This window comes from Ursus americanus, chromosome 8 (genome assembly GCF_024610735.1).
Source record: "Ursus americanus isolate L20-20 chromosome 8, mUrsAme1.1.p, whole genome shotgun sequence".
Taxonomy (NCBI): domain Eukaryota; kingdom Metazoa; phylum Chordata; class Mammalia; order Carnivora; family Ursidae; genus Ursus; species Ursus americanus.
In genome coordinates, this window is record NC_142134.1 from 80560916 (window position 1) to 80585646 (window position 24731).

At 57.4% G+C, this 24731-nt stretch overlaps 2 protein-coding genes across 13 annotated transcripts in view; one reads left to right on the forward strand and one right to left on the reverse strand.

The window, feature by feature from the left end:
* Positions 1–17195, reverse strand: part of ACOX3 (acyl-CoA oxidase 3, pristanoyl) — a 39120-nt gene extending 21925 nt beyond the window's left edge. For 6 of the 7 annotated variants that reach the window (XR_015725600.1, XM_087864319.1, XM_045777079.2 and 3 more), the window contains exons 1-10: positions 17073–17194; positions 15259–15416; positions 14674–14907; positions 13762–13836; positions 13291–13380; positions 10643–10786; positions 6797–6885; positions 3785–3881; positions 1914–2096; positions 2–124 (exon numbers count right to left, since the gene is read on the reverse strand). Coding sequence is in view for 6 of the 7 variants with exons in the window: in XM_087864319.1 (XP_087720445.1) it covers positions 2–124; positions 1914–2096; positions 3785–3881; positions 6797–6885; positions 10643–10786; positions 13291–13380; positions 13762–13836; positions 14674–14907; positions 15259–15402 (1179 nt within the window). In the remaining variant the exon portion in view is untranslated. Of the gene's footprint in view, position 1; positions 125–1913; positions 2097–3784; positions 3882–6796; positions 6886–10642; positions 10787–13290; positions 13381–13761; positions 13837–14673; positions 14908–15258; positions 15417–17072 lie in introns of all 7 variants that reach the window. The other variant, XM_087864320.1, reaches the window with a different exon arrangement.
* Positions 17196–17254: 59 nt separating this feature from the next.
* The window catches only part of TRMT44 (tRNA methyltransferase 44 homolog), a 55007-nt gene continuing 47530 nt past the window's right edge, over positions 17255–24731 (forward strand). For 5 of the 6 annotated variants that reach the window (XR_006776105.2, XM_045777063.2, XM_045777067.2 and 2 more), the window contains exon 1: positions 17255–24425. Coding sequence is in view for 5 of the 6 variants with exons in the window: in XM_045777063.2 (XP_045633019.2) it covers positions 23798–24425 (628 nt within the window). In the remaining variant the exon portion in view is untranslated. The remainder of the gene's footprint in view (positions 24426–24731) is intronic. The other variant, XM_087864317.1, reaches the window with a different exon arrangement.

Consider the following 24731-nt stretch of genomic DNA (forward strand, 5'->3'; position numbering starts at 1 on the left):
CCTGCCTGGTGCTTTGGTCTGCTCCCATGAGGCCTTGCTGCAGCTCGGCCAAGTCCAGGAAGAGCGATTTGGAGAAGTGGTCTAAGGCATACGCGGCGGCCAGGTAGGGAAGCAAGCGCCATTGCTGCGGCCAACAAGACGCTCACGTTAACACGTCGCACGTCCTCATGGGGAGCCCGCCCCCCCCAGGCGGAGAACACCGTCCCCCACCCTGCAGAGAACCAAGCCGTCCAGACGGCCGATGGATATGATGCCCAGAGAAGAGACCAGGGGCCATGGGTCAGGAACGGCAGGACCCTGCTGCCGCAGCCACACTTAACGGGCAGGCCCCCCACCCAATGCGCTTCCCACCCAGCCGATCCATCCCCACCAGCCCACGGTCTCGCCCGCAGGTGCCACGTCCCGCGCACCCTGCTCACCGTCTCAGCACACAGACGACTGGTACGGGGACCATCAGCCCACCAACAACTAGGGAAACCAGCCTACTGCACTGGCATGCAGGGCTGGACAGGTGACAGCTTCTGCTTTATGTGCCTACCAGGGCTCAAGCAATCACCCTTCAGCCAGGTGGGGAAACTGAGGCTCAAAGGGCGCTGGCAGTCCCCCCAAGGCAGGGAGGGGTTCTCTCTCACATCCACTGCTGCATGGATGGAAGGTTGGGTTGAGCAAAAAGCAGGAAAGGGCGCGGGAAGCTGTCACCACCACCAGCGACACGGTCACCATCTATCGCTCACTGAGTGCCAAGCCCCAGACACCCCGCCGACTGCTTTCCATGGACTAATGTATTTAACCCTCACAACCAGCCCACAGGGAGGTATTATCAGCTCCACTTTATTAATAAGATGGCCAGAACACAGAGAGGTTAGGTACCCTGCCCAAGGGCACACAGACAGTGGTCGGGAGTGCCAGGGCTCTGGCTCGAGCAGGCTCTCTGACTGCTGAGCCACCCTTGACACCCAGGCAGTCAGGGGGACTGACCTCACAGAGGCCACGGGATCCGTGGTGGAGGGGACAATGTGTGCCACATGGTCATGAACCAGATATTCTACTTCTCCTCATCTACTTGTTAGTAAAATAGGCTCGCAGCCGTGGTAAGAACTGTTAGAAGAAACTGGGATTCTGTTATGATTCCCTCAAGCTCTCACTCAAACGCACCTGTGCTTACACAGAGCTTGGCCCAAGCCCGGGTCAGACTTGCTGCTGAACTCAGACAGGAACCCCTGTTTGACCCTCAATGCCCCCTCACCCCCAGGGAACTGGGAACGGCCACCCCAGCCCACCTGGTGAAAGCCAAGCGTGTGAGGAGGTGTGAGGACCAGGCCTGTGTGGCAGGAGTGTCGGGAAGTCTTGACGTCCAGGAGGCGTGGAGGCCAGCGTGTGATGAAAGGCTCGCATATAAGCACTGTGAGCATCGCCCAGGATAGAATGCCTCTCCCTTTGCTGTGAGCTGAGCTAAGCAGCTTTTCCGTGTTGCCGCCCGGGCTTCCCTCCGTCATCCCAGGGGGCCTCTCCCAACAACTGGCAGGACGAGTGTCCCTCCTGCTGCTCTGAATGACGTCACAGCAAACAGCTTGCAGGCCCAGCTGCTGCGGCTGGTTATTCCCATGAGGGTCATGTCTTAGGGACACTGAGTGGTCAGACAACGTGGCCCTGGACGTGCGAAGCCACCGCAGGTGCCCACAGTGTCCTCACACACAAACGGAGCGAGCGCCCCAGAATGTGCCTCCTCCGACGCCCTTACTTGGGCTACAGCACACACTCCTTTTCACGGAGCCCCGCTGCTAAGCTCCCCAGTCAGCTGGTCCGTGGTGGCTGGGGGTCCGACTGGCCCCCAGGAAGCCCCGCGCAGCCCCCAGCGCAGCGTGTGTGCGTCCCGACAGACCGCGCGGCGGCCGGACGTGCCAGACCCGTACCTGCATCTGGTACTCCAGCACCGGTACTTCCTCCACGTCTGACGGTCCAAACTGACAGCGGGTGGCAGAGAAACGGAGTGCGATGGAGACGGCCAGCTTTAAGTTCGCAGTAGACATGCCCATAATGACGACCCGGCCGATGGACAAGGTGCCCAGGGTTGCGCCGAACCGCTGCCTGTCATCCTGTGGAGGAAAGGAAGGTGGTGAGTGCGAGTGGGGAACGGCCTTGGGGATGGAAGCTCAGAGTGGAGCCAGATCACTCCTGCAGGGCCACCCAGCTCAGCTGCCCAGCCGTCCCCAGGGCAACCCCGACCCAGACCTCCAGGCCAGGGCTGCCCAGGCAGGCCGAGCTGCAGCGCTGTGGGGGGTTGAGTCATGGACGGTGATGGCAGGTGGCACCCAGTGGCGCTCTGCTACAGAGGCAGGGGCTCCAGACGGAGGGGACTGGGCTGTGCGGAGCATGCAGGCAGGGGCCCCAGGGCCAAGGGGCCCCCGCTGGTGCCAACGTCTTGTTTCCACGACCCCCATCCCCCCGGAACTCCTCCCTCCCCATGGAAGACAACCTTCCTGAGGGCTGTGATGGTCAATGGCTGTGCCCTTTTACGGCGGACAGCGGCCTCATGTGCATCTGTGTGAACCCCCTGTTGCCGGCCTCAGGGCCCCGGGGGTGATTTTCTGCGGTCGGGCCCTGGCTACAGCCGCCTTAACTCATCCGGCCGTCCTGACCTCCCCACCTCTTGCTGCCTCTCCTGCCTTCATTTCTTTTATTATCTGGACTCTTCTTCCCTAGTTATGTGCCCTGTGCTATCTGTGCGGTGACCTTGCCAATGCCGGCACGCGGAGAACAGTCCCAACGCCCCACACGGCACAACGGTGTGTTGTGTCGTCACTGAGGAAATCCGAAGGCTCAGCAAGTTCCACCCTGGAGGAGTCTGAGCCGCACCCCGTCTCTGGAAGATCTCAGGTGTCTCTCTGGAATGTTTTCGTTTCCCTACAGCGTGTCTGAAGCGTGCGCTCATGGGCCCTCCATCGGGGCTTGCTCCCTCCTTCGTGAGACATTCCTCACCCGTGCTGCTGCCTCTCCCCCTCTCCCTTTGCTTCAGTCTCCCCTGTGCCGCTGAGGACCCCTCACTCAGGCTTCCCAGCCTCCAGCCTGACCCCTGTGATGCTCACCCCCTCTATCGTGTGTCTTCTGCTCCCTCATTTCCCTACCAGCTTCTAATGAATGGCTGATGCTACTATTCCCATTGGTAAGAGACCCAGGCTCCATGTTGCTGCCCTCTCTCCTCATCCCTAGCGTCCCTATCATGTTTGCTCCCAACCCTGCTGTTCTGGCTCCAGTCAGGCTGTGCATGTCCTCCGAAAGAGTCCTGTAAGGCTCATGTACTCCTGGGGATGTGGCCACCCTAGCCGTGAACTCAGGAGCTAGGAGGCGACCGCCTGTTCCAATGTGGGCCATGGCCATCCTAGGTCTACCCCTCTAAAGAATTCAGGGATACGGTGAGCACCAGACACGAGAGAACACGGTTATCCCCATTTGGGATGGTCTGCCACGCAACCCAGTCCCTAAGCCCTTTGGGGGAAATAGCACCAGCAAAGGGCAGCCTCCCTAAGTAACCCCGGAGAGCTGGGGGGTGGGCAGAGGAGTGGCCATCCATGGGCAGTTGGCGGCCAGCATCTGTCGTCATGCCCAGGGCCCTGGGGTGCAGCTGACCCAAGTGCCAGCTTCCTTGTTGGTGGCACTGGAAGCTGAACCAAGAGAGGTCTGCCACCGGCCAGCCCAGCGTGGGCGGCGGGTCTCTGCACAAGCCCAGGGAGCGTCTCGTGCGGCACCTTCCTCCTACCAATGTCCCACCCGCAGATACCTGTACCTTAAAGGGGGTGACGTAGGTACCCTCGGGGGTGACGTCTCCGGTCCGGTTCAGGAGGTCTTGGCGAGGAACCCGAACCTTGTGGAACATGGCAAATCTGTTCGGAGATACGGCAGGACTTCTGCTTAAACAGGGCTCTGGCCCTGGGGCTTCTCTCCCTCCAGAAACCCAGCCAAGTAAAAACAAGGGAAAGATAAAAGGGTGACAATCCCCCTCAAAGAAAGAAAATGGGAGAAGACACCAAAGACAGGAAATGTCAACACATTTTTCTATCTAAAGAGTAGGTTCAGGAAAACAACGTGGCGTGCATGTGGCGGGGCTCTGTGCCGAAGCAAATGGCCGCGTGCTGGTAGCCATGGGGCCAGGAGCCTCATGCCACTGGGACTAAGCTGGGAAGCCAACAGAAAAGGAGGAAATGGATTTCTTTAAAGATCAGAATCTCTGGTTCTCGCCCTTCAGTCTCATACCAGGATCCACGATGTGAAAAAACAGCAAACTGAGGTTTGAAAACTCTCACGTCCAACAAAAGAACCGAGTTCTTGTATTGGTGCTCCGAAGGCACACAAGTTGTTTATTCTGAAAAGCTAAGAAGACTAGAGGCTCACTCAACGCCATTACCGATCTCCTGTGTGTTAGCAATCGAAGGTATTTGTCGGGGTTGTGAGCTTGGGAAAACCTATTTCATAACAGTCTAAGGGACAAGGTTACACAAAGCAATGGATGGTACATAAACGGAGCAAAAACCCCAAACCATGTTAGGAATATTGACAGTTCCCGCAGCAACTGATCTGATTACCAAGAGCACTTTCAATGTCGCCCAGAATGTTCTTCTAGCCCATAGGAGGCCACGGTTGAAAGCATAGCATCCCCCTGCCCGAGAGGGGAGCAGCCCCTCTTTGCTCACACCAGCTCCTGCTCGAATTGCGGTTACCCCCAAGAGGGGCCAAGCACCCCATCCAAGCCAGGTATCAGCTCTGTGCGAGCAGGGTCCTGACTGCCGCCTCCCCTCCATCTGTGTTCATTCAGCCCCCCGTCCTCTGGTCTGGTTCACTGTGACCATCACCCCTGGGCTCTGTGCAGACCCACCTCTTTAGCCCATTCTGCACACAGCAGCACGGGCCCTTCCAAATTGCGGACCGGAATGGTGACACTTGCACAAGTCCCTTCGACCCCCCCAGCCCCACGCTCCTCCCAGCCTCCAGCCACGTGGCACATGCCGTGACCCTCAGCAGGCCCGGGTCTCCCGTGATCCCTGCGCACACAGCCCTCAGAGCGCCACCACCTCCCCCAGAGGCCCATTGTGACTCTCCTCTCACCCGGCCTGCAGCAGTACCAGCGGCCCCCAGACACCACTACAGGGTGGCCCCGTTCTGTGGCGACAGCCCACTGTCCACATTCTCACTGAGCCACCTCCTTCTCCTTGGAAGTCTGTGGGTCTTACTGACCCTTGTAATGGGGCCACCGGGCCCGACACCTGGAAGGTGCTTCCTAAGAGCCGTGCGGTGGGTGGACAGCAGGCGTGTCAATGTCCCCTGGGTGCCGCCGATGTCTGCACCACAGCCTGTGTCTGGGCAGCCGTGGAGGAGAGATGCAGCGCACCACCCAGGACCCCCAGGAAGAGAGCAGACCAGGGCTGGGCGCAAGGCCGGCTGGAGCAGCCCCTCCCAAATTCCTTGGTGAGCACCCAGGGGATCTGCCAGTGAGGAATGCGCGGCTGGCCGCCAGGCCCCTGCCAGCATGCAGGCAAGAGACCAGGCTCTGCGGGTCACCCTCCCAAGGATGAAACGAAGGTCAGCAATAGACCGGCTCCTCTGTAGGCCCCGCCGGGAGCATCTGAGGCCCTGCCCGGGAGCAGCCGCTGCGCTTGGACCTCTGTGGAGCTGTTCTGACGGGCCGCCGTGGAGGCGCAGGCCTGGCGGAGGCCCCCCCAGGCAGTGAGTTCAGATATCCACTTTTTAAGAACAGACTGGGTGCCAGCACCCCCGGAGTGTTCCAGCTTTATTACTGGAAAGCTGAGCAATGCTTTCCCAAGCACAGCCCTATAAACTCAAAGTGCCCTTTTTAAGGAATGGAAAATCTTCACCCGTTCTTGCCACACAGAGACAGAACAAGTCTGAATGTATTTATACTTGTGAAAATATTCACGTGAGTTTAACTGAAAGCAAAACTTCACATACCTCTTTTGAGCACATGCAGACCACAAAAGCTGTTCCAGAAACAGTCAGATGGTGGCCAGGCCAGTGGATGTGTGTGTGATGCGATGTATGTGAGACATGGGGGTGTGTGTGACACAGTGTGTGTGCCATGGGGTGTGTGAGTGACACGGGCTGTGTGACACAGGGTGGGCGTGACACAGTGTGTGTGACATGGGGTGTGTGAGTGACACGGGCTGTGTGACACAGGGTGGGCGTGACACAGTGTGTGTGACATGGGGTGTGTGAGTGACACAGGCTGTGTGACACAGGGTGGGCGTGACACAGTGTGTGTGACATGGGGTGTGTGAGTGACACGGGCTGTGTGACACAGGGTGGGCGTGACACAGTGTGTGTGACATGGGGTGTGTGAGTGACACGGGCTGTGTGACACAGGGTGGGCGTGACACAGTGTGTGTGACATGGGGTGTGTGAGTGACACGGGCTGTGTGACACAGGGTGGGCGTGACACAGTGTGTGTGACATGGGGTGTGTGAGTGACACGGGCTGTGTGACACAGGGTGGGCGTGACACAGGGTGTGGGTGTGACACAGGGTGGGTGTGACACGGTGTGTGTGACATGGGGTGTGTGAGTGACACGGGCTGTGTGATGCGGGGGGGTGTGTGTGTGTGTGACACAGCTCTCAAGGGGCAGGTGAGGCGTGTGTCCCTGCCATGCATTACAGGCCCCACAGGCCTCTAGGAGGGCCAGAACAGCCCACGGGCTGGCATCAGCGGGGATGTAAGTCCTGAGCAAGCAGCCTCAAGTAGTGACCCCACAGAGAACACTGTGACCACCAAGGTCAGGGGACACACTCACCCGTTGTCCATACCGTTCAGCCCCAGCTTCTTCCCCATGTCGCCAACCATCACCCCTGGCATGGGAAGAAGGGTCTTGGGGTTCCGAATCTGCACAACGCATGGAAAACAATAAACAGCAGCCATTAGGACCTCACGGGAATGAAAACGAATGTGTTAAACCCCCCAGTGACTGAGCCCGGGCTCCCTTCCTGTATGTGGGAAACGACGTCCTGCAAAAACATGATCTTATTTGGAGATGGGGTGTTTGCAACCATAATTAAGCAAAGGATCTGGAGACGAGGTCCTCCCAGATGACCTGGGTGGGCCCCAAGTCCAATGACAAGTGTCTTATCAGAGACAGAGAGGATGCAGCCGCTGGTCCAGCGACTCGGTGGCCACCAGGGGCTGGACGAGGCAGGAGCGGACTGTCCCCTGGAGCCTGGGTATGGGGGGGGGGCTGCCACACTGAGGTCAGACGTCCGGCCTCCAGCTTTGTGGTGCTGTGTCACGGCGGCAGTGCCGGGCGGCCGGCACGGGAGCTGAGGGGTACTGCAGCCTCGAGGCCCGCGGCAACGTCACCTTTGTGTTTCCGCGCCGGGCTGCCGCCGGACTGTGCCGAACGGACAACACGGCCGTGTGCACGCGTGCCAGAGGAGACGCAGCCTGAGCTTAGTCCTGTAGATCTCTGCTCCCAAAGCGGGTTTCTGTGAATACGCTTTCCCAGACACTACAGATGTAGCTAACAGATGGTTCCTCACCGTGGGAGCTCTACGCCAGGGCCACGGGCTGCACCCCAGACCGCCAGTACGGTAGCGACTCCCACCAGGTGTGAACCCGCACCGCCCCTCTCTGCCAGGGCCGGGTGTCATGTCTGAGACCCTCCGTCTGTCCTTACTGGAGGGTACCCTGGGCACGTAGCCGTGAAGCATGGCGCGCCGTGGGCAGCTCGGCCCCACAAGAGGCTCACCCAGCCCAAAGGTCCACGGCGCAGGGCAAGAAACTCTGCTTTAAGGAAGAAGTGAGTTTGCGCTATCGGGAGTTTAGTAATTTGAAGAATGGCTTGCTTTCATTTATTTTGGGGGAACAACCATCTGATTTGATTGAATGTCACGATAATGGTATTTCAGAGAAAAACAAAGGCTGAAGTCCAAACATAAATGCTCTTCCCCCTTCCTCATCTTTCAGTAAGTCCCAGTGAAGATTTGGATGCTAACTTTTCATAACGGTTTGGAATTTTTTTTAAAAAGTTGGAAAGGAAGTGCACACGGAGAGAAGACGCACTAAAAGAAAACAGGCTGGCGCTTTTCGAGGAATCGCAGAGAAAAACAGCGCGGGGGCGAGTCCCGGTTCACGTGGAAATCAGTGACCACCCAGTTGCCACAAATCCCGCACTGACCTCCCAGGCAAGGAAAGGGAGCGGACCGATGCACAGAGAGGAACTAGGGAACGTCATACTTATCGCAAACGAACGTGACCGTGTCCATTTACAATTTGTGAGGCCTGCCTACCCGACGTGAGGAAACAAACCTGTGATAAAGCACAGCTCTCCACCGGATCGGCTACGACCTGTAGTGTACACTGCGACGCCGACAAGCTCGCTGAGGCCTCGTTTCGTGCTCTCGTCCTCGACGAGGACGGGGACGCACCCGCGAGCCCTTGCTTGGCGCACACGAGGCGCGCAGAAATGCCCCGCTGGATGGCGAGGTGGCATGGGCCCGCCAGAGGGTGAAACCCCAAGGCTCCCTCGACCACCGGGCCGGAGCCCCTGAGCGAAGCTGAATGCCAGCCCAGTCTCCACAAGAAAGTCACTTCGTGTACACGCCGTGCTCAGAGCAGCAGCGCGTGGCCGCCTGAGGTAATGGAGAGCGACAGCAAGTCCTCCAGGGCTCAAATGTGAATTGAAAATAAGGACACAAGTGACAAGGGGGAAAGGGACCAACCAGACTTCACTGAAGTGAAAACCCTTCATGCTCAAAGGACACACACAACCTGTGAAAAGACAACCTGTGGAATGAGAGAAAATCATCTATGAGTCTCCAGGACACGTGAAGAGCTCTCAGAACTGAACAGTAAGAAGACAAAGCACCCCATTCAGAGCCGGACGGAGAGGCACTGAGGGACGGCGCCCGGCCACGCGACGGCAGGACCGTGAGCCACAGCCCTCAGCAACCAGCTCCAGAAGGCCAGCAAGCCCCCGTGGCCATGGGCCAGGGCTCGGTGGGTGCCTGACAGCGCCCCTCATCTGTCCTGCTGTCCACGGGGGCCAACCTGACAAAGCCCAGCCCACTCCCCTGACCAGGCTCAGCAACTGCCCCCGCCTCCCCAGGGATGGCAGCCGCCCCCCGCTACAGCCAGCCCTGAGCAAACAGCCTCTGCCTTTCCCGTGGGGGTGGGGGGACCAGCGCGGGTCTTCGTGTGGCTGCACCGGGCAAAGGACTTGAACAGACATTTGTCCAGGACAATACACCAGCGGCCAACTGGCGCACGAAGAGAACTCGCCATCAGACGTCATGATGAAAGCGCGAATCAAAAGCACAGCAGATACGAACTCGTGCCCACTAGCAAATGGGAAGGAAAACACGTACCGGTGAGGGTCCGAAGAACCGGGGCCCCTCATACGCCACGGATGGGACTACAGATTGGCGGGAACTGTGCAAAGCAGGGTGGCGAGTCCTCAAAGAGCCAAGCGTGGTGTTACCACAGGACTCAGCAAGTCCACCCCTGGGCGAACACCCGGAAGAATGGAAACGGGTTCAAACAGACACCTGCCCGTGAGCACGCACAGCACTGCTCAGCACAGCCACAAGGCAAAAGCCAGCCAACACCCATAAAGAGGCAAGTGCATACACACATTGTGGGCCAATTCATACAATGAGTTATTCAGCCTTAAAAAGTAAGGAAAGTCTGCGGGTGGACTTCAAAACTCTACCACGGGAAAGCAGCCCGACAGAAAAGGCCACGCTGTAGGGTTCCTTCCACAGGAAACGTCCAGCAGGCAAAGCCGCCACCAAGGCAGAGCGCAGATCAGCCGTTGCCAGGGGCTGGGGGGCGGGGTGGGAAGCCAACGTGGGCACGGGGTGTTCCCCTAGACATGAAAACGTTGTAACTAGAGGCAGCACTGGGAACGCGCCAAATGCCACTGGACTGTTCACTTCAAAATGGTTCATTGTATGTTATATGAATTTCACCTCAATTAGGGGGAAAAAAGACGTGGCTGACTTTCTTCTCTCATAAGAACCCCTCACCAGGAAGGTCTTAACAAAAGTGCCGAAATGGGGTCGGGGTGTGGGGAAGCAGGGTTCCCATTCAGTATCCAGTCGGCCAAGACAGAAAGGTCCTGGACAAGCTTCCAGAAGCTCAGGGTTCGGGGACACTGCAGCAGCCCTGGGCAGTTGGGAAACGGGCCTCACCAGGAAGGCAGGGAGCCCGGGCCTGGCCGTCGGTTCGGGGCACCCCCTTGGCGGCAGCTTCCTGCCGTGACTCAGGAACAGGCTACATCAAGGGCCCCGAGTCGGACTTCACATCAGCACTGGAGCCCACCTCACACCTGCTGGGTGAGAACCACAGGAGGGTGGGGGTGGGAAGCCTAGGTTTGTGATGAGCAGCTGAAAACATGGCGACGTGGCCACCAAAGGGACAGAAAGACTCTTCCTCAGGTGATCTCAGGTCTAGACCGGGTTTATTGACCCCAGCACCCCTGACACTCGAGACTGGATAATCCCCTTTTGGGGTGGGTGGTCTGTCCTTAGCATGCCGGATGGTTCACCTTTCCCTTGGTCCACGCTCACTAGAAGCCAGGAGCGCCCCCACCCCCAGACGATGCTGCACGTGCAGGGCTGAAGCCGCCCGCCGGGAGCCACCTCACCTGTACCATGAAGGCGTGCAGGCCGTGGCACTGGCCCCCCGGCGTGTACAACTGAGCAAACACCACGGCGTGGGTAGCCGTCTTGCCCATATTGCCAATCCAGAATTTGGCAGCTTCAAAGTCGGGGGAATGTATGATGAATTCCTGCACAAAAAAAAAAAATAATAAAGTTATAATCAAAGTTATAATGAACAACTGAAACACACGCAGAATTCCTGTCCCTTTTAGACAGATTCACCATTCTCTGTTCAAAATGCCCGAGGAAGAGTAGAAGTGCCTGAATGTCTTAGCTCCTGTCTGGTGCAGGGAGCCCTGTTTTTAAACACAGCATATCCCTGGGTCCCATGACTTAACGAAGACACGTCTATGGAAAGTGAGGACTCACGTCATGCAATAAAATATACGCCCGATTCTCCGGCAGCCGGCCAGTGCCCAGGTGCTGCTTACAGCGATGCCTCACCCCCTCGGGGCGCCTTCCCTGGCCACAGCCTTTAAGTGGAGCCCCTCCTCTGCTGTGCTCCTCCCTCACCCCTCACAGGCTCCAACCAACAACATACTGTTTCTCTTTCCACAGTGTCCCCCACCTGCAACCCGCACGAGGGCCACGTGCCCGGGAGCACAAGGTGGACCCTGGAAATGGAGTGAATGAGCCTGTGGGTCAAGGGAGGAGCTGGGAGGCTTGATCAGTGAGGTGGGAGATGAGCCGCACAGGGGGCCGGGCTGGGAGTACAGTGGGGTGGGGAAGGAGGGGAGCTACCCACGGTTGGCGGGGGAGGGCTGAGTAGCTGGGCAAGGCCAGCATCTGACAGTGGGTCGTCTCCTGTGTAAGCTACAGGCCACTGCGGGCAAATGCTGGGCAGGTCTCCTTCTCCCTGAAGGCGGGAAGCTGGGAAGAGTGCACAGGGAACATCCTTGCCCCGCCTGGCAGTGTGTATGGGATAATCAACTCCCAGTGCCCCGGGGACTACCCTCCAGATGCTAAGACCCCAATAAAGAAAAGCAGGGGCAGGGGTAGGCCTGCCAGTCCTGCCTTGGCTCACCTCTCCGTGGGGCCACTATCCGTCACTGTCCCTCAGCCAGCCACTGCTCGGGGGGCGGTGACACCTGCCACCTGTCCTCTGCAGGAGTCACCAAGCAGTGGGCTCCCTCAGGGCCGCGGCACCGCCACTCTCTCTGCCCATGTCTGCCCACAGCCTTCACGGGGTCCCAGCCCATCACATCTACAGATGCCCTCCTGCGCGGCACACTGCTCCACCCCCTCAGTGTCTCCGTGGTCCCCGGCACACCCAACTTCCCCTTGCTGCCGTCCGTTGTCTCCCCTCCAGCACAGGCGACCCCCAGAGCAGAGACTGATCTGTTGTGCTCCCCGCCAGGTGCCCCTGGCACTTGCTGCTCAGCAAACACCTGCAGTCTGCATGGGCGCCTGACCAGCGGCCCACAGCGGGGCCCCAGGCCACCGATCTCACTGCTCTGACTTGGGTGCAGGTGCCAGCTGGCAGTGGGTCAGAAGCAGGCTGCCCCACGGACGGCCAGGCTTCACCCCGCCTCCCCGCTCAGCCCAGAGAGCCCACAGCGCCAGAGCGCAGAGCAAAGAGATGAGGCCAGGCCTTTCAGAGAATGGTATCTGGTGGCTGGACAGCCAAAGGGGGCTGTGGCTGAGCAGCTGCCCCCCCCCCCCGCCAACTCCGGTATGGAGAGCCATCAGCGCCGGGCTGCCACCACCTCTCCCTCGGCCCCACCCTGCCCGCCGGGGGCTCCCCTCAGGTCTGCGGTTCTGTGCACCCCTGGCAGGCAGCACACAGGTGCCCAGCGCACACTCGGCCCACGTTGTGGAAGACTGAATGAGTGATGAGCGAACACACAGCACAGGGCTTCACTTTCTGTTACAGAGACTCTTCCAAACTGCTCTACCAACACGGGGGAGGCGGAGGGTTCCTGAGACACCAGACCAGGTGCGGAAAGAGCCGCGGAGGGCGCGGTCCTCACAGAAGTGGAGGAAACTGGCCCCAGCGACGGGAGCGACACAGCACAGAAGTCACGGGGAGAGGAGGCCACCCCAACCCATGAACCCCATCCTCTCCCCGCCCTCCCTTCCCACCGCAGCACCGACCACCACACCACCACATAAACCATGACTCTATTAGCTAAAATCTTTCTCCCCCGACTACAGCCCAGAGCGTCTGCTCCCCGAGAGCAAGGACACAGCCCGTGAGTGCCCAGTGTTGAGAACGACACCTGCTCCACAGATGTGCTGGCGGAACGCACGACGCAGTGGCCAACGATGCTCACCGGCCACGCAGTCCCAGGGGCCAGATGTGAAGCAGGAGTGGACAGGGCAGACCCCTGGCTGGGGGAGCCTAGCCACAGATGGGGACCAGGCAGCTAGAAAGGGACGGGGGTCAAGGAGAACCTTCTTCGCACTGTTCGTTTTGGGAAGTGGGCAGCCTGAACATTTACGAACCCAACACCAACAGGCTGCCTCGGGAACAAAGAAAGAAACTCTCTATGTCCCAAGTGGCCACTTGGCAGGGTGCCGATGTCAGCGAGATCAGTGAGAAGTACACGTGTACGAGGACAGATTTCTGAGCGTAGGGACCCCACTTTACACATGCTCGAAGCCCCGAGACCGACAGGGACGTAATACCTACCTCGGTGGTGGGGTCATAGTGCGCAGTTGTCCGGATGGCCTTGGCGTTACTCCCGTGACTGAGCTCAGTCACGGCAAAGCATCCAAAGATCTAACAGCAAAGCACAAAATGGTGTAAGACAAGAGAGGCTCTTTCTGCGCGCTCCTGGAGGGCCGCCACCATCTTTCCAGAAGGACTGAACTAGAGGTCAAAGCACTGTCTGGGGTCTTAGTGGGTCACAGGGTCCTGCAGGACGCCATGGCCCCAGCCTGCGAGGAGAGCGGGCTGGGCGAGCTGACAGCGGCCTCACCAGGGCAGCACGGAGCCAGGAACTGCTCCCGGGAGCAGAAGAAAACTGGAGGTTTGGCCTTGAGAGCCACAGGCTAAACCCACTGAGTGCCGGGGAATATGTGGCCCCCGGGGACCCCGTCCTGCACCCTGAGGTATGCGGGGAGAACACGGGCTCACGGCTCACCGTGGCTCTCAACTCACCTCCATGTTGAAGATCTTTGGAAGGTATTTTAAATGTCTTTCAGAACCAGAGCTGTAAATCGCTGATGCAAAAATCTGAAAATACAAAATCCTCATGCAAGGAGGTGCAAGTTAAGGAGTCCTGCTGTTCGGGGGCGTCGGGAGCGGCATGTGCTGTAACGCCCATGGCCGGGGTGAGACCCACATCGCGGCCCGAGCAGTTCACATAACTCAAGCAGCAGTACCTCACCCCTAAGATGCCCGAGGGGAGAACTGAGGGGACGGACAGGCAGGGAGACGGGAGTGGAGGGGGAATGGAGGGGGAGAGGGGGGGAGCAGATGGAGAAGTGTGCGGGATGGGCAGGTGAGCCCAGCTTTCCATCAGAGCCCCACAGGCATGCCGCGTATCTGAAGAGGCCGTGGGCACATCCTCACCTGTGCCCATGTACTGGCTGTGGGAGCCCCAGTGTCCCCTCTGACCTGTTTCCCCTTCCCTGCTGGTTTTGCTTTTTGTGCGTTTTTTTGGGGGAGGGTTGGTATAAAGCAAAAAAGTCCCAAATCTCCTCTTCGTATGGGGCTTTCACTCGCACGGTGGTCTTGTGAAGGGCTCGTGTGTGCAAATCTGAACGGACAGCTGAGAAAGCAGGACTTCTCCCTCAAGCATCACAAGATCTGCCCCCTTGCTCTCATCTCCACTTTTGCTTCCTATATTATTTTTTAGAACTCTTTTAAAAGAAACATATCCCCAAACACTCGCATCCCCAAGAAGCTCTACAAGCCAGCAAAGGCAGACCACCAGCACAGCCCGCGGGCACCGTCCACGTCCACGGGCTGCATGTCATGTACATAAATGAGGACCAGCTCTCTCAGCGCCTTGGCCTCCTGCCAGGGCCGGGGTGGCGCACTCCCCCGCCCTCCTCACCGCCCACTTACCAGCATGTGCAGATGTAACTTGATAGCCAGGGACCAGTCATACATGCCCAGACAGGTGATGAGCGTCTGGACCAACAGAGGGTTCGCCACTATGGATTCCACGGGGAGGAGGTTGTACTCCATGACCCGTTTACAGCGGAGGAAGTTCAACTCCCGGTACTTCTCCAAGGACAGGTCTTCCCCGTGTGGACGAGCGAAGAGCGGGTCATTCTCCAGAGCCGAGAAGATGGCCTTCTGGAAATGCAGGAGACGGGGAGTGGCCCACTTGGAGGCAAAGACAGACCCGCACTCGATCTATGGCTTTTCTCAAGGCCGCTGGCTCCACGGGACACGGTCTAGCCCAGAAACCCAGGGACAGATGGAAGTCCCTCCAGTCACAAGCACAGGGACCCGAGGCCTCAGAAGCTGAACCAGCCTGTGCTCCTTCCCGGGTGGCAGAGAGCCTCGCCCAGAGGGCTCCCAGGACACAGACCACACCAGGGACTAGCTGGGCCCTTCAGGGGTCAGACGGTCCGCCCGCGCCCACGAACCAAACACCCAGCACAGCCGCGGGGCCCAGCCCGGCCCACTGCCAGCTCGCCTCACCTTCAGACGCAGCACGTCCTCGCCTTCCAGGAACAGGGCCAGCTCCTGCCAGCAGAAGGAGGCACGGGCACGGTAGGCCTGCAGGGGTCCCTTGGGGAGATCTGGTAGCAGGGTGTCAGTGCCAACTTCTGACGGGGGCGCCATCACTGGGCATCAGCCTGCAGGAGACAGACAACCTGAGTCAGTAACCTGGCCTGTTTACCCACCAAGCCTAGGAAAGTCAACAGACTCCCAAAGGGCTGGCAAAAGAGAATGACCATAGAAGACCTCACGTGTCCCTTCCCCAAAGACAAGGTGGCCAATGGCAGTGGGCAATCCTGGGCAGCTGAGGCCAGAGGCTCCGAGGGCTACAGCCTGGCCCGAGGACACCTCGCCCTCTCGGGGCCACCAGACCCATCCCCTGAGGCCCAGCCAGACCTTACGGCCCAGGAAGCCTCTCCCTGGAGTCCAGCCTATGCTGGCTGGTCCACTCTGGCCACACAGGACAGGACCGAAGGTCCCTTTCCAGCCCTCCTGGATGGGGGACATCTGCCAGAGAGCCTTTGAACACAGACTTTTTTTTTTTTAAGATTTTATTTATTTATTCGACAGGATAGAGACAGCCAGCTAGAGAGGGAACACAAGCAGGGGGAGTGGGAGAGGAAGAAGCAGGCTCATAGCGGAGGAGCCTGATGTGGGGCTCGATCCCATAATGCCAGGATCACGCCCTGAGCTGAAGGCAGACGCTTAACCGCTGTGCCACCCAGGCGCCCCTGAACACAGACTTTTATCCTGAACTCTCTTGAAAAACAGACATCTGGCTTCCTACCAACAAAACAGGCAACCTGCAGCCCAGCCCTCTTGACCACAGGATCATTCTGAAATTTTCTGAGAGGACTGCCTCCTTTTCCACAGTGCCCCGGCTCATCAAGGCCCGGGACAGGAGAGGCTGGTGAACCCAGACCTAGAGGAACAGCAGGAGAGTGGGGTCCTGAGCATGGATACCCCCCGCCAAAGCTGACTCTTTGAGGCCTCCAGGAACCTGTGCCTGTTTCCACTGAGTGTGGAAACAGTCTGGGACGTGGGGCTCTGAGTTCAGCTGCTCAGCTGATAAGCAATGGGAATGTGATCTCTTGACAAAAGAACTTGCATGTGTCTGTGTGAGAGGGGAAAGGCGCAGAGGGGACGCGCTCCCCCACAAGTGAGTGTGAGGGGGTAGGAAATGTGAACAGACCTACAGCGGACATGGACGCTGGGTAAGGATCAACAAACTGCCCGCAAAGACAAGCCACGGGGCTTCCACTGTGAATTCAACCAAACATTTAAAGAGACCCCTAGGACCCCACGCCACCCGAGGTCACCTACGTGACCGCATGATGGCACCGCCGTGGGGACCAAGGATTCTGAAGCCAGAATGCCCGGCGTGAGACGCCAACATGAACACTTGTGAGCTGGTGAACTTAGCCTGTCCCTTCACCGCTCCGTGCGTCAGGGTGACCACACGGTGATGCCAGTCTAGTGCCAAGTGTTCCGCTGCTGCAGGTCACGGGTGGCACTGGAGCAGTTTTCCTCTCTGCGGCAGAAGAGGTGACTCTGAAATACCAACTGTTCATGCTCCCTCGAGGCGACAGCTGTGTGGCGACCTCAGAGAACAATGTCTGACCTCCTCATACTGTCTCTCCAGTTGACCTAACCGTCCCGGCGCTCGCAGTCTCCCTCCGCCAACAACTCTCCACCAGGGAGAGTGGGCCTTTGTACAAGTCGTCCCTACTCCGGCCCGGCGCCCCATCCCCACGCCACCCGCGCCGCCAGCGTCCCCGGCCCGTGGACCCGACCTTGGATTTCGCCGGCTCTCCTTATCGTTGGGTCCCCACACCGTCCAGCGCACACAGCAGGCACCCAACGAACGTCCTTTGGGGCACGACAGACACGCGATGGCTCCGCCCCTGACGTCATCACAGCGCGCCCCGGCTCGTTGCCAAGGAGACGCGAGACGCGCGCCAGAGGAGAACGCTTCCTGGTCCTCCCCGTGGGTCTCCCTGCGCACTGTGCGTTCGTATCTTGGGATGTTTGCTTAATGTGCAGATTGCTGGGGCTTCCTCCAGAGCCCGGGCATCGGAGCCCCTGGGTCGGAGCCCGGGCAGCTTCCATTGATCCGCTGCACCGCGTGCTCAGGAACGTTTGCGAACCAGGCTCCTACCCAGTTCTGCCCAGGGCCCCCAGGGGATCTACGCCCTACCCCGCCCCGGGCAGTCACCGACCCCGCAGTCCAACCCGACTAGAGGAACTGCCCGCTGCCTCGCTGCCGAGCCCCTGCCTGGTGGGGGCTGGGGGACAGCTGCATACCTAAACACCTGCTCCCAAACCCCGTCTTAGGCTGTGTGTGGGGCTCCAGACTGAGATGGGCCCTCACGGGAAATGTGCAGGGGTCAAAGGAAATGTAGATGAAAGTAGATGTCCTTACCGCCTGCAGCCCCCTTGCAGATACTTGAGGCAGGCAGGGTACACCTTCCTCCAGGAGCTCCAGATCTTAAGGTTAACGGCCTGCTAGAGGGGTAAACAACCATAGCTCTACCAGAGCCCGGCCTCCAGGACCCTGAAGATCTTCATCATCTTCTTCCTCTCCCTCTCCCTCTCCCTCTCCCTCCCCCTCCCCTCCCCCCTTCTTCTTTCTTCTTCATTTTTTAAAGATTTTATTTATTTGTCAGAGAACTAGGGACAGAGAGAGAGCACAAGCAGGGGGAGAGGCAGGCAGAGGGAGAAGCAGGCTCCCCGCTGAGCAGGGAGCCTGATTTTGTGGGACTCTATCCCAGGACCCTGAGATCATGACCTGAGCCAAAGGCAGACGCTTAACCAACTGAGCCACCCAGGCAATCCCCCGACTGTCTTCTTTAGCATGTGAAAATCCTGTTGGAAACGTGCTTTATGTCTGCCCCTTCCAACTTCGAGCTGTATAATCAATCACTCCTCACTACCCCCGGGCAGCTCTTTCTGCCCGTGGGTCCTGTCCCCATGCTTTAGTAAAGCCACCTTTTTTCTTTTTCCAAAACATCTCAAGAATTCTTTCTTGACCGCTCGCTCTGCACATCACATCAAATCACATCAGAAGCAACTGGATTTGGTAATTTACCACATGAAGACCAAGAAAGACGGACAAATCAGGTTTCCATATAAAGGGAGCTGAGAGATGGACACTGTGGTTGGGGGAAGACAAGTTCAGTTTTTGAGATGCATGAAGTTTAAGATGCCTCTTGATGGGGGCGCCTGGGTGGCGCAGTCGTTAAGCATCTGCCTTTGGCTCAGGGCGTGATCCCAGCATTATGGGATCGAGCCCCACATCAGGCTCCTCCACTAGGAGACTGCTTCTTCCTCTCCCACTCCCCCTGCTTGTGTTCCCTCTCTCGCTGGCTGTCTCTATCTCTGTCAAATAAGTAAATAAAATCTTTTTTAAAAAAAGATGCCTCTTGATGAAATTTGGAAGTTTAGGGCTCATGAGTGAGCAGCTAAGAAAGAATTCTTGAGGGGTCTTTGGTGCAAAAAGGTGTTTTTATTAAAGCACGGGGACAGGACCTGTGTGCAGCAAGAGCTGCACTTGGGTCGTGAGGAGTGGGTGATTATACAAGTTTTACTCTCCTGTGGAAGGGAGGATGATGTTAGGGTTCCAGGAAATTGAGTCTGTAGGTTTCTGGAGGCCTGGCTATTGATAAGATTGCTTTTTTTCTTATAAATCATTAAGATAGTTGCAAAGTCATGGAGACTCATGTCTGGCATGACTGTGATCTGTATCAGTTAACCATTTGGGATTTTCCCCTTCCCTTGTTCCTGGGCAGCCAGGAGTGCCTGAGAAATGTCACACATGCCGCACCTGGGGGAGGTTTGCCCTCAGCTTGCCTTTTGCTCCCTCAGCACCAGTGAGAGAACTGTGTGGAGATGCTCAGCTGTGAAGTATCTTCTCCTTTGTTCCATGACACTGCCTTGTCACAGTGTGATTCTCATTGAAAACAGACTTACAATTGGGAATACTGAGGTAGGGGAGCTGACGGGACTCCATTTTAGAAAGGCTCCCTCTCTGCTGTTTCTCTGCTAGGCCCTGTTTACTCATGTTCCATATTTTGCCTCTGAATAAGCCAGCGAAGCCTTGTTCCCACTTCAAGGGGGAAGCAAGAAAGTGAATCATTCTCTGAGTTTTGTCCTAGGCCCCCAACACCTGACAACATCGAAGAAGAGCCAGATTCCAAACATCTCCCAGGATGCTAGCTTCAAGCTAACCTCTGCTGATACTCCCACCTTTGGTAATTTAGGGAATAACACCTGTTGTTCACCCAACACTCACCTTTGATTGGCCTCTACCCCGGATTCCTGGAGGAACAGGTACCCTAGGCCCTTTTCCAATATAAACCCCTAACCCAAAGCGTGGAAGAGACTCATTCTCATTTCTTTTCTGTGTCGCCCAGACACTCTGTCTGCTATTCTCTGTCACTCATGCTATTCAATAAACTCTTATTTTCACCTTCTCTGGCTTGCCTTTGATTTCTGTCCTGCGTGAAGCCAAGGACCCTCGTGGCTGGTCCTGTATAACCTTTCCATGTGTTCTCAGACTCAGCCTGCCTGCATCAGTATCAGGGGGACCTTCCTGTTGCAAAAGCAGAAGGAAGAGTCTGAATGACCGGCCAGGGCCCTGAACCTACCATGCTAAGCCATCAGAATTAATTCTCCACCAGGCAATGTTTCTAGCCATGGGTATGTGGCATCATTACAAGGGGTCCCTAAATCCATAGGAGTAGCGAGGAATGCCTGCAAATCAAATAAAAAATAATGGTCTAATAAAGTGGTGCCTGGGTGGCATAGTTGGTTGAGCAACTGACTCTTGGTTTTGGTTCAGGTGGTGATTTCAAGGTTATGAGATCGAGTCCCACATCTGTCTCTGCTCAGTGCAGAGTCTGTTTGAGACTCTCTCTCCCTCTCACCCTGCCCTCCTGCTCATTCTCACTGTCTCTCAAATAAATACATCTTTATAAAAATTAATGGCCTAATAAAAAATAAATGCCACTGTTTTTCAGAGGGATATACTTTTGAGAGTAATAAAATAAGATATAGAGTAGGAATTCACACCTTTAGATCAGTTTGTTCCAAAATTACAACTACTAGAAAGTAAGACAGGTTCCCATGTTTTACTGATACCAGATAAACGTCTTTCCACTTGGAAATCTTTGGTGTCCAGTGCCGAGTGACAGGGAGAGAGCAGGCACAGGCAGGCAGGCTAGAAGTGAAGACAGAGGAACAGGTGAACTGGTACATGGGAGAGGTGGGAAGGCCTGTGGCAGGGCAGGTATCGGGTGCGGGGGGGGGGAGGTTACTTTGTGCTGTTAGTTCTATATCTCATGGGGTGTCAAGCACACACGAAGCAGAGGCTCCCAGCCTTTCGAATGTCAGTGGGCTCCTTTCCCTTCTCCACCTTTCTCTCTCTCTCTCTCTCTCTGTCTCCTTCCACACCTCTGTTTCTCAGGTCAGTGCACCTCCACACACACACACCCCCCGGGGCTGCTCGGGGCTGCCTCGTAGCCAGCTTCAGTCTCATTATTTCATCTCTCAACCTAGATCCCTGCACTGGTGACTGGGTTCAGGACTACTGTTCCCAGCTCTGACCCCGGCTTTCCTGCACACCCCACCATCTGGTCTCTGATTGCCAGCCCTCCAGGACCCCACAGTCGGTCCCCTCCCTGGCCTTAGGACACTGCTTGACCTGAGTCTGACAGGAAGTGTGCTTTGGACAGCTCTGGGTAGAACTAGGGGGACCCTGAAACGTCTTGGATGGTGGTGAGGGGAAGATAGGAAGGGGTCACACATGTGTCTGGGTTGTCCTGCTGGGACCTGGGTGGATGGAGATGACTCTGAGACCAGCATAGGGGGAGCAACTTTGGGGGGAAGGAAAGAGAGTTCGGTTTTGTGAGCTAGTTCCCGGTATAAGACTTCCAGGAGAGGCAGTGGAGGTGGTACAAACTGGTCTTGCAGTGGCGCGGCTGACAATGAGCTGGCAGTCCTCTGCTGTGGTTCCGACCAGCTGCCTCTTGATCATTTTGACATCTCTCCACTCCACCCCGTTTGGCCCACCCATGCCTTGCTCATCTTTAGCCATTGCTCTATTGGCCGTCATTGGTAAGTGCAATTATTTGAACACGTTGTTAATACTAAAGTTTCCTCCCTGACTCTGGCCATTTGTCTCTATCCCCACCCTTCCTTTCTCGCTCACCCCACACTCCCTTTGCTCACAGACCTTTACACTCAGTAATTATTAATTGGGTAGCTCCTATGTGCCAGAAACTACGCTAGGGCTCTTGTGACAAATAAGCCAGACTTTGGAGGTATGAGCCAAGAGGTGGGTAAACTGTGTTCTTTGTTCTAGCAAGGAGCTGACAAGGCCTTACACAAGGATTCCCTCCCACTGCCACCTGGAAATTTCCACCTCCCTCTAAACATTGATTTCTGGCTTCATGACCTCTCCCCCCAGAGCCCGAGGCCTCCAGGCTTCTGCTGGGTCATCTCTCTCTGCTGCGCTCCTGTGACATGCAGCAGGGCAGCAGGGACCCGTCAGCCGATGCCAGGACAAAGTAAAGCCTCACGGCCCCTAAAGGGTCTGGACACCTGGGGCACAGAGCCTGAAAAACTCCCCTTTTTGTAACCTCTGAACCGTGAACCTTCTGAACCCACAACACTGTGCTGAATGTTGCTGTTTTCATGTTTCATAACCATCGTCTTAGATGTCTGCGTCCACCATCGGCCTGAAGTGCGGGACTATTTTCAGCTCTGCATTCTCCATGCTTGGCTCAGGCTTGCCCCATGTATGACAACGGGTAAGATTGTCATTACTCATCTTCTGGCTGCTCCAACCAGGCTACGCCCCTTTGGACAGAGTTGGGGGTTGAATTCTGTCCCCCCCGCCACTCAAAAAACAGCTCAAAATCCTAACCCACTGTACCCGTGGTCTTATTTGGAAATAGGGGCTTTGCAGAAGAGGCACGGAGAAAGCGTGTGACCACGGAGGCAGAGTGATGGGGCCTCGGTCCAGGGTGCTAACAATTGCTGGCGACCATCGGAAACCAAAGAGGCAAGAATTATTCTCTCTCAGGGTCTCCAGAACTGTGAGAGAATGAATTTCTGTTGTTTTAAGCCACCCAGTTTGTGGTGATTTGTCCTAACAGCCCCCAGGGAAAAAAAAGAGGAGAAAGAAAGCTTCATTTAAAATGAAGTCAGGGGAGGGGCGGGGCACCTGGGTGGCTCCCTGAGTTAAGTGTCCAACTCTTGAGTTAGCTCAGGTCATGATGTCAGGGTGATGATACTGAGCACTGTATCAGGCTCCACACTAGGCGTGGCGTCTGCTTGAGATTCTCTCTCTCTGCCCCTCCTGCTCACGTGTGCGTGTGCGCTCTCTCTCTCTCAAATAAATAAATAAATAAATAAATAAATAAATAAATAAATAAAAGTTGGGAAGTCCTGAGGGGGGAGCACTCACATAAGTACCACTCACTGCAGCGGGCATCACCAGCAGAAAGAATTATTTGGGACAAGAGAGGACATTTTCCACATAGGAATACCATCTCCTACTTTTAAGAAAAAGAAGGAAGATCCCTGTCCCCCCAGCAACAGCGCATTAAGCAGGCTTGCCGCCAAGGAGAAACTGTCCAACCTCGAACTCATATTGTTCTCCACTCAACGTTTGTTTAAAACACCTCTCCCCGATTTCCTAAAAACTAACAGAAGCTGACCTTTCCTTGTCTCCAGACTTGCCTACCGCTCGCGGCAGCTTGCACGGCAGAACCGCAATCTCTCTTGCCTTTCCTGAATAAACTTGTTTTGCTAGTAAAGTAACTGGCTCTTTACTTTTTAGGGTTGACAACACAGACGGCATAAAAATGAACATGTCCCTGTGGCGCCAACAGGTGTGTCTGAGGTTACATCACCCGTTTATGCCTCACTGAATTCCACAGGCCCTGGTGCACGTTCTTCGCCCCTATAAATCACACGCTTGAGTTCGTGCTTCTCCTGGACTCCGCAGCGACTCTGCAGGGAGCAATAAAAGCCCCCAAACAGGGACGAAGGCACCAAGAGAATAGACTCCCCGGGGTGTTTTGGCATAGCACCAGATTCTGCAGATTGTGCTGGACAAGGGCCCGACCTGGCAGAGCCCGCCCTTCCCCCGGTCCTCCAAGGGACACGCAGGTGACGGCCGGCGGCCAGCCGGCACGCACTCGGCTGGCCCGCACTCCTCTGACCTCGGCCAGCATCCGCGCCCGCCACAGGCGCCCCGGCCCGGCAGAGCCCGACGCAGAGTCCACACGCCACCGCCAGGGCTGTTCCCCAAGCGCAGCGGGGACACGCCCCGGCAGGGAGCACGCGGGGCCAGCCCCGGAGACGCAAGCGTGGGTAACACTCCGCAGCTAAAACCGCCGACGGGAGCGACCGGGAGCAGCTGGCCGCCCCGCCCCCGTGACGTCACAGACCGCGCCGCCGGTTGCGTCATCGCGGCGCGCCGTTGCCGTGGAGCGCTGGACGCTGGTCGACCATGGCTGAGGTGGGCCGGGCGGCTGTGCGCGACCCCGGTGCGCTACTCCCGGGGGGCTTCTGGGCGGCGGTGGCCGTGTGGCTGGAGAGGCCTCAGGTGGCCAACAAACGTCTGTGTGGCGTCCGCCTGGAGGCCCGGCGGAGTGTTGGTGTGCCCCGGGCGGAGGCCTGCGGCCACAGTCCCAACACTGGCCCCGAGCAGGAGGAGCGGGCCGCGGCCGGACCCGCTCTGCGCTCCCCCGAAGGGGGCCTGGGCCCCGGGCCGAGCACAGGCCCCGAGCTGGGCACAGAGGGTCGCGGGCCCGAGGAGTCGCAGCCCCGGCGTCGGCAAGGGGAGGACCCCAGGGAAGCAGCCGCCGCGGCTCAGCTCGCAGGGGGCCCCGGGCAGCCCGGCAAGGCCCAAGTCGGGGAGGGCGAGTTCCCTGCCCCGGATCTGGATTCTCTCTGGGACGCTTTCTCTCGGAGCCTCTACGACGGCAATCTGGAGATGCTGGCCTTCCTCACCGGGTCCCGGGCGGGATCGCAGCCGGAGGCGCCGAGCGGGTTCGACGTGGTTCTCAGAACCGTCATCCCAAAAACAGGCCCTCATTGCCCGCTTGCAGCTCCGAGGAGAGATATAGTCGTGCAAGGTAGGAGTGTTTCTCGGTGAGAGGTAGAGTGAGGGAAGCGAAAATGAACCAAAAGGGGGTTTGGTCCTTGTGACTCGTTTCTGGATTTTTCTTCACCCTCCTGGAAGTTAAGTTAGGCTCCTCGCCCCGGAGGCAGGGACACAGGGGCCCACCTTCAGGTAAGGGCTGGGACCGTCCTGGCAGCTTTGAGGGGGCCTGCGGTCATTCTAGGGATGCAGCCTTGGGCTGTTAGGATCCGTGCCAGTGTTGAAGTTTCTACGCCAAGCTGAAGCCTAGTTGAGACAGGGTGCAGAGGAGCCTGGCTGG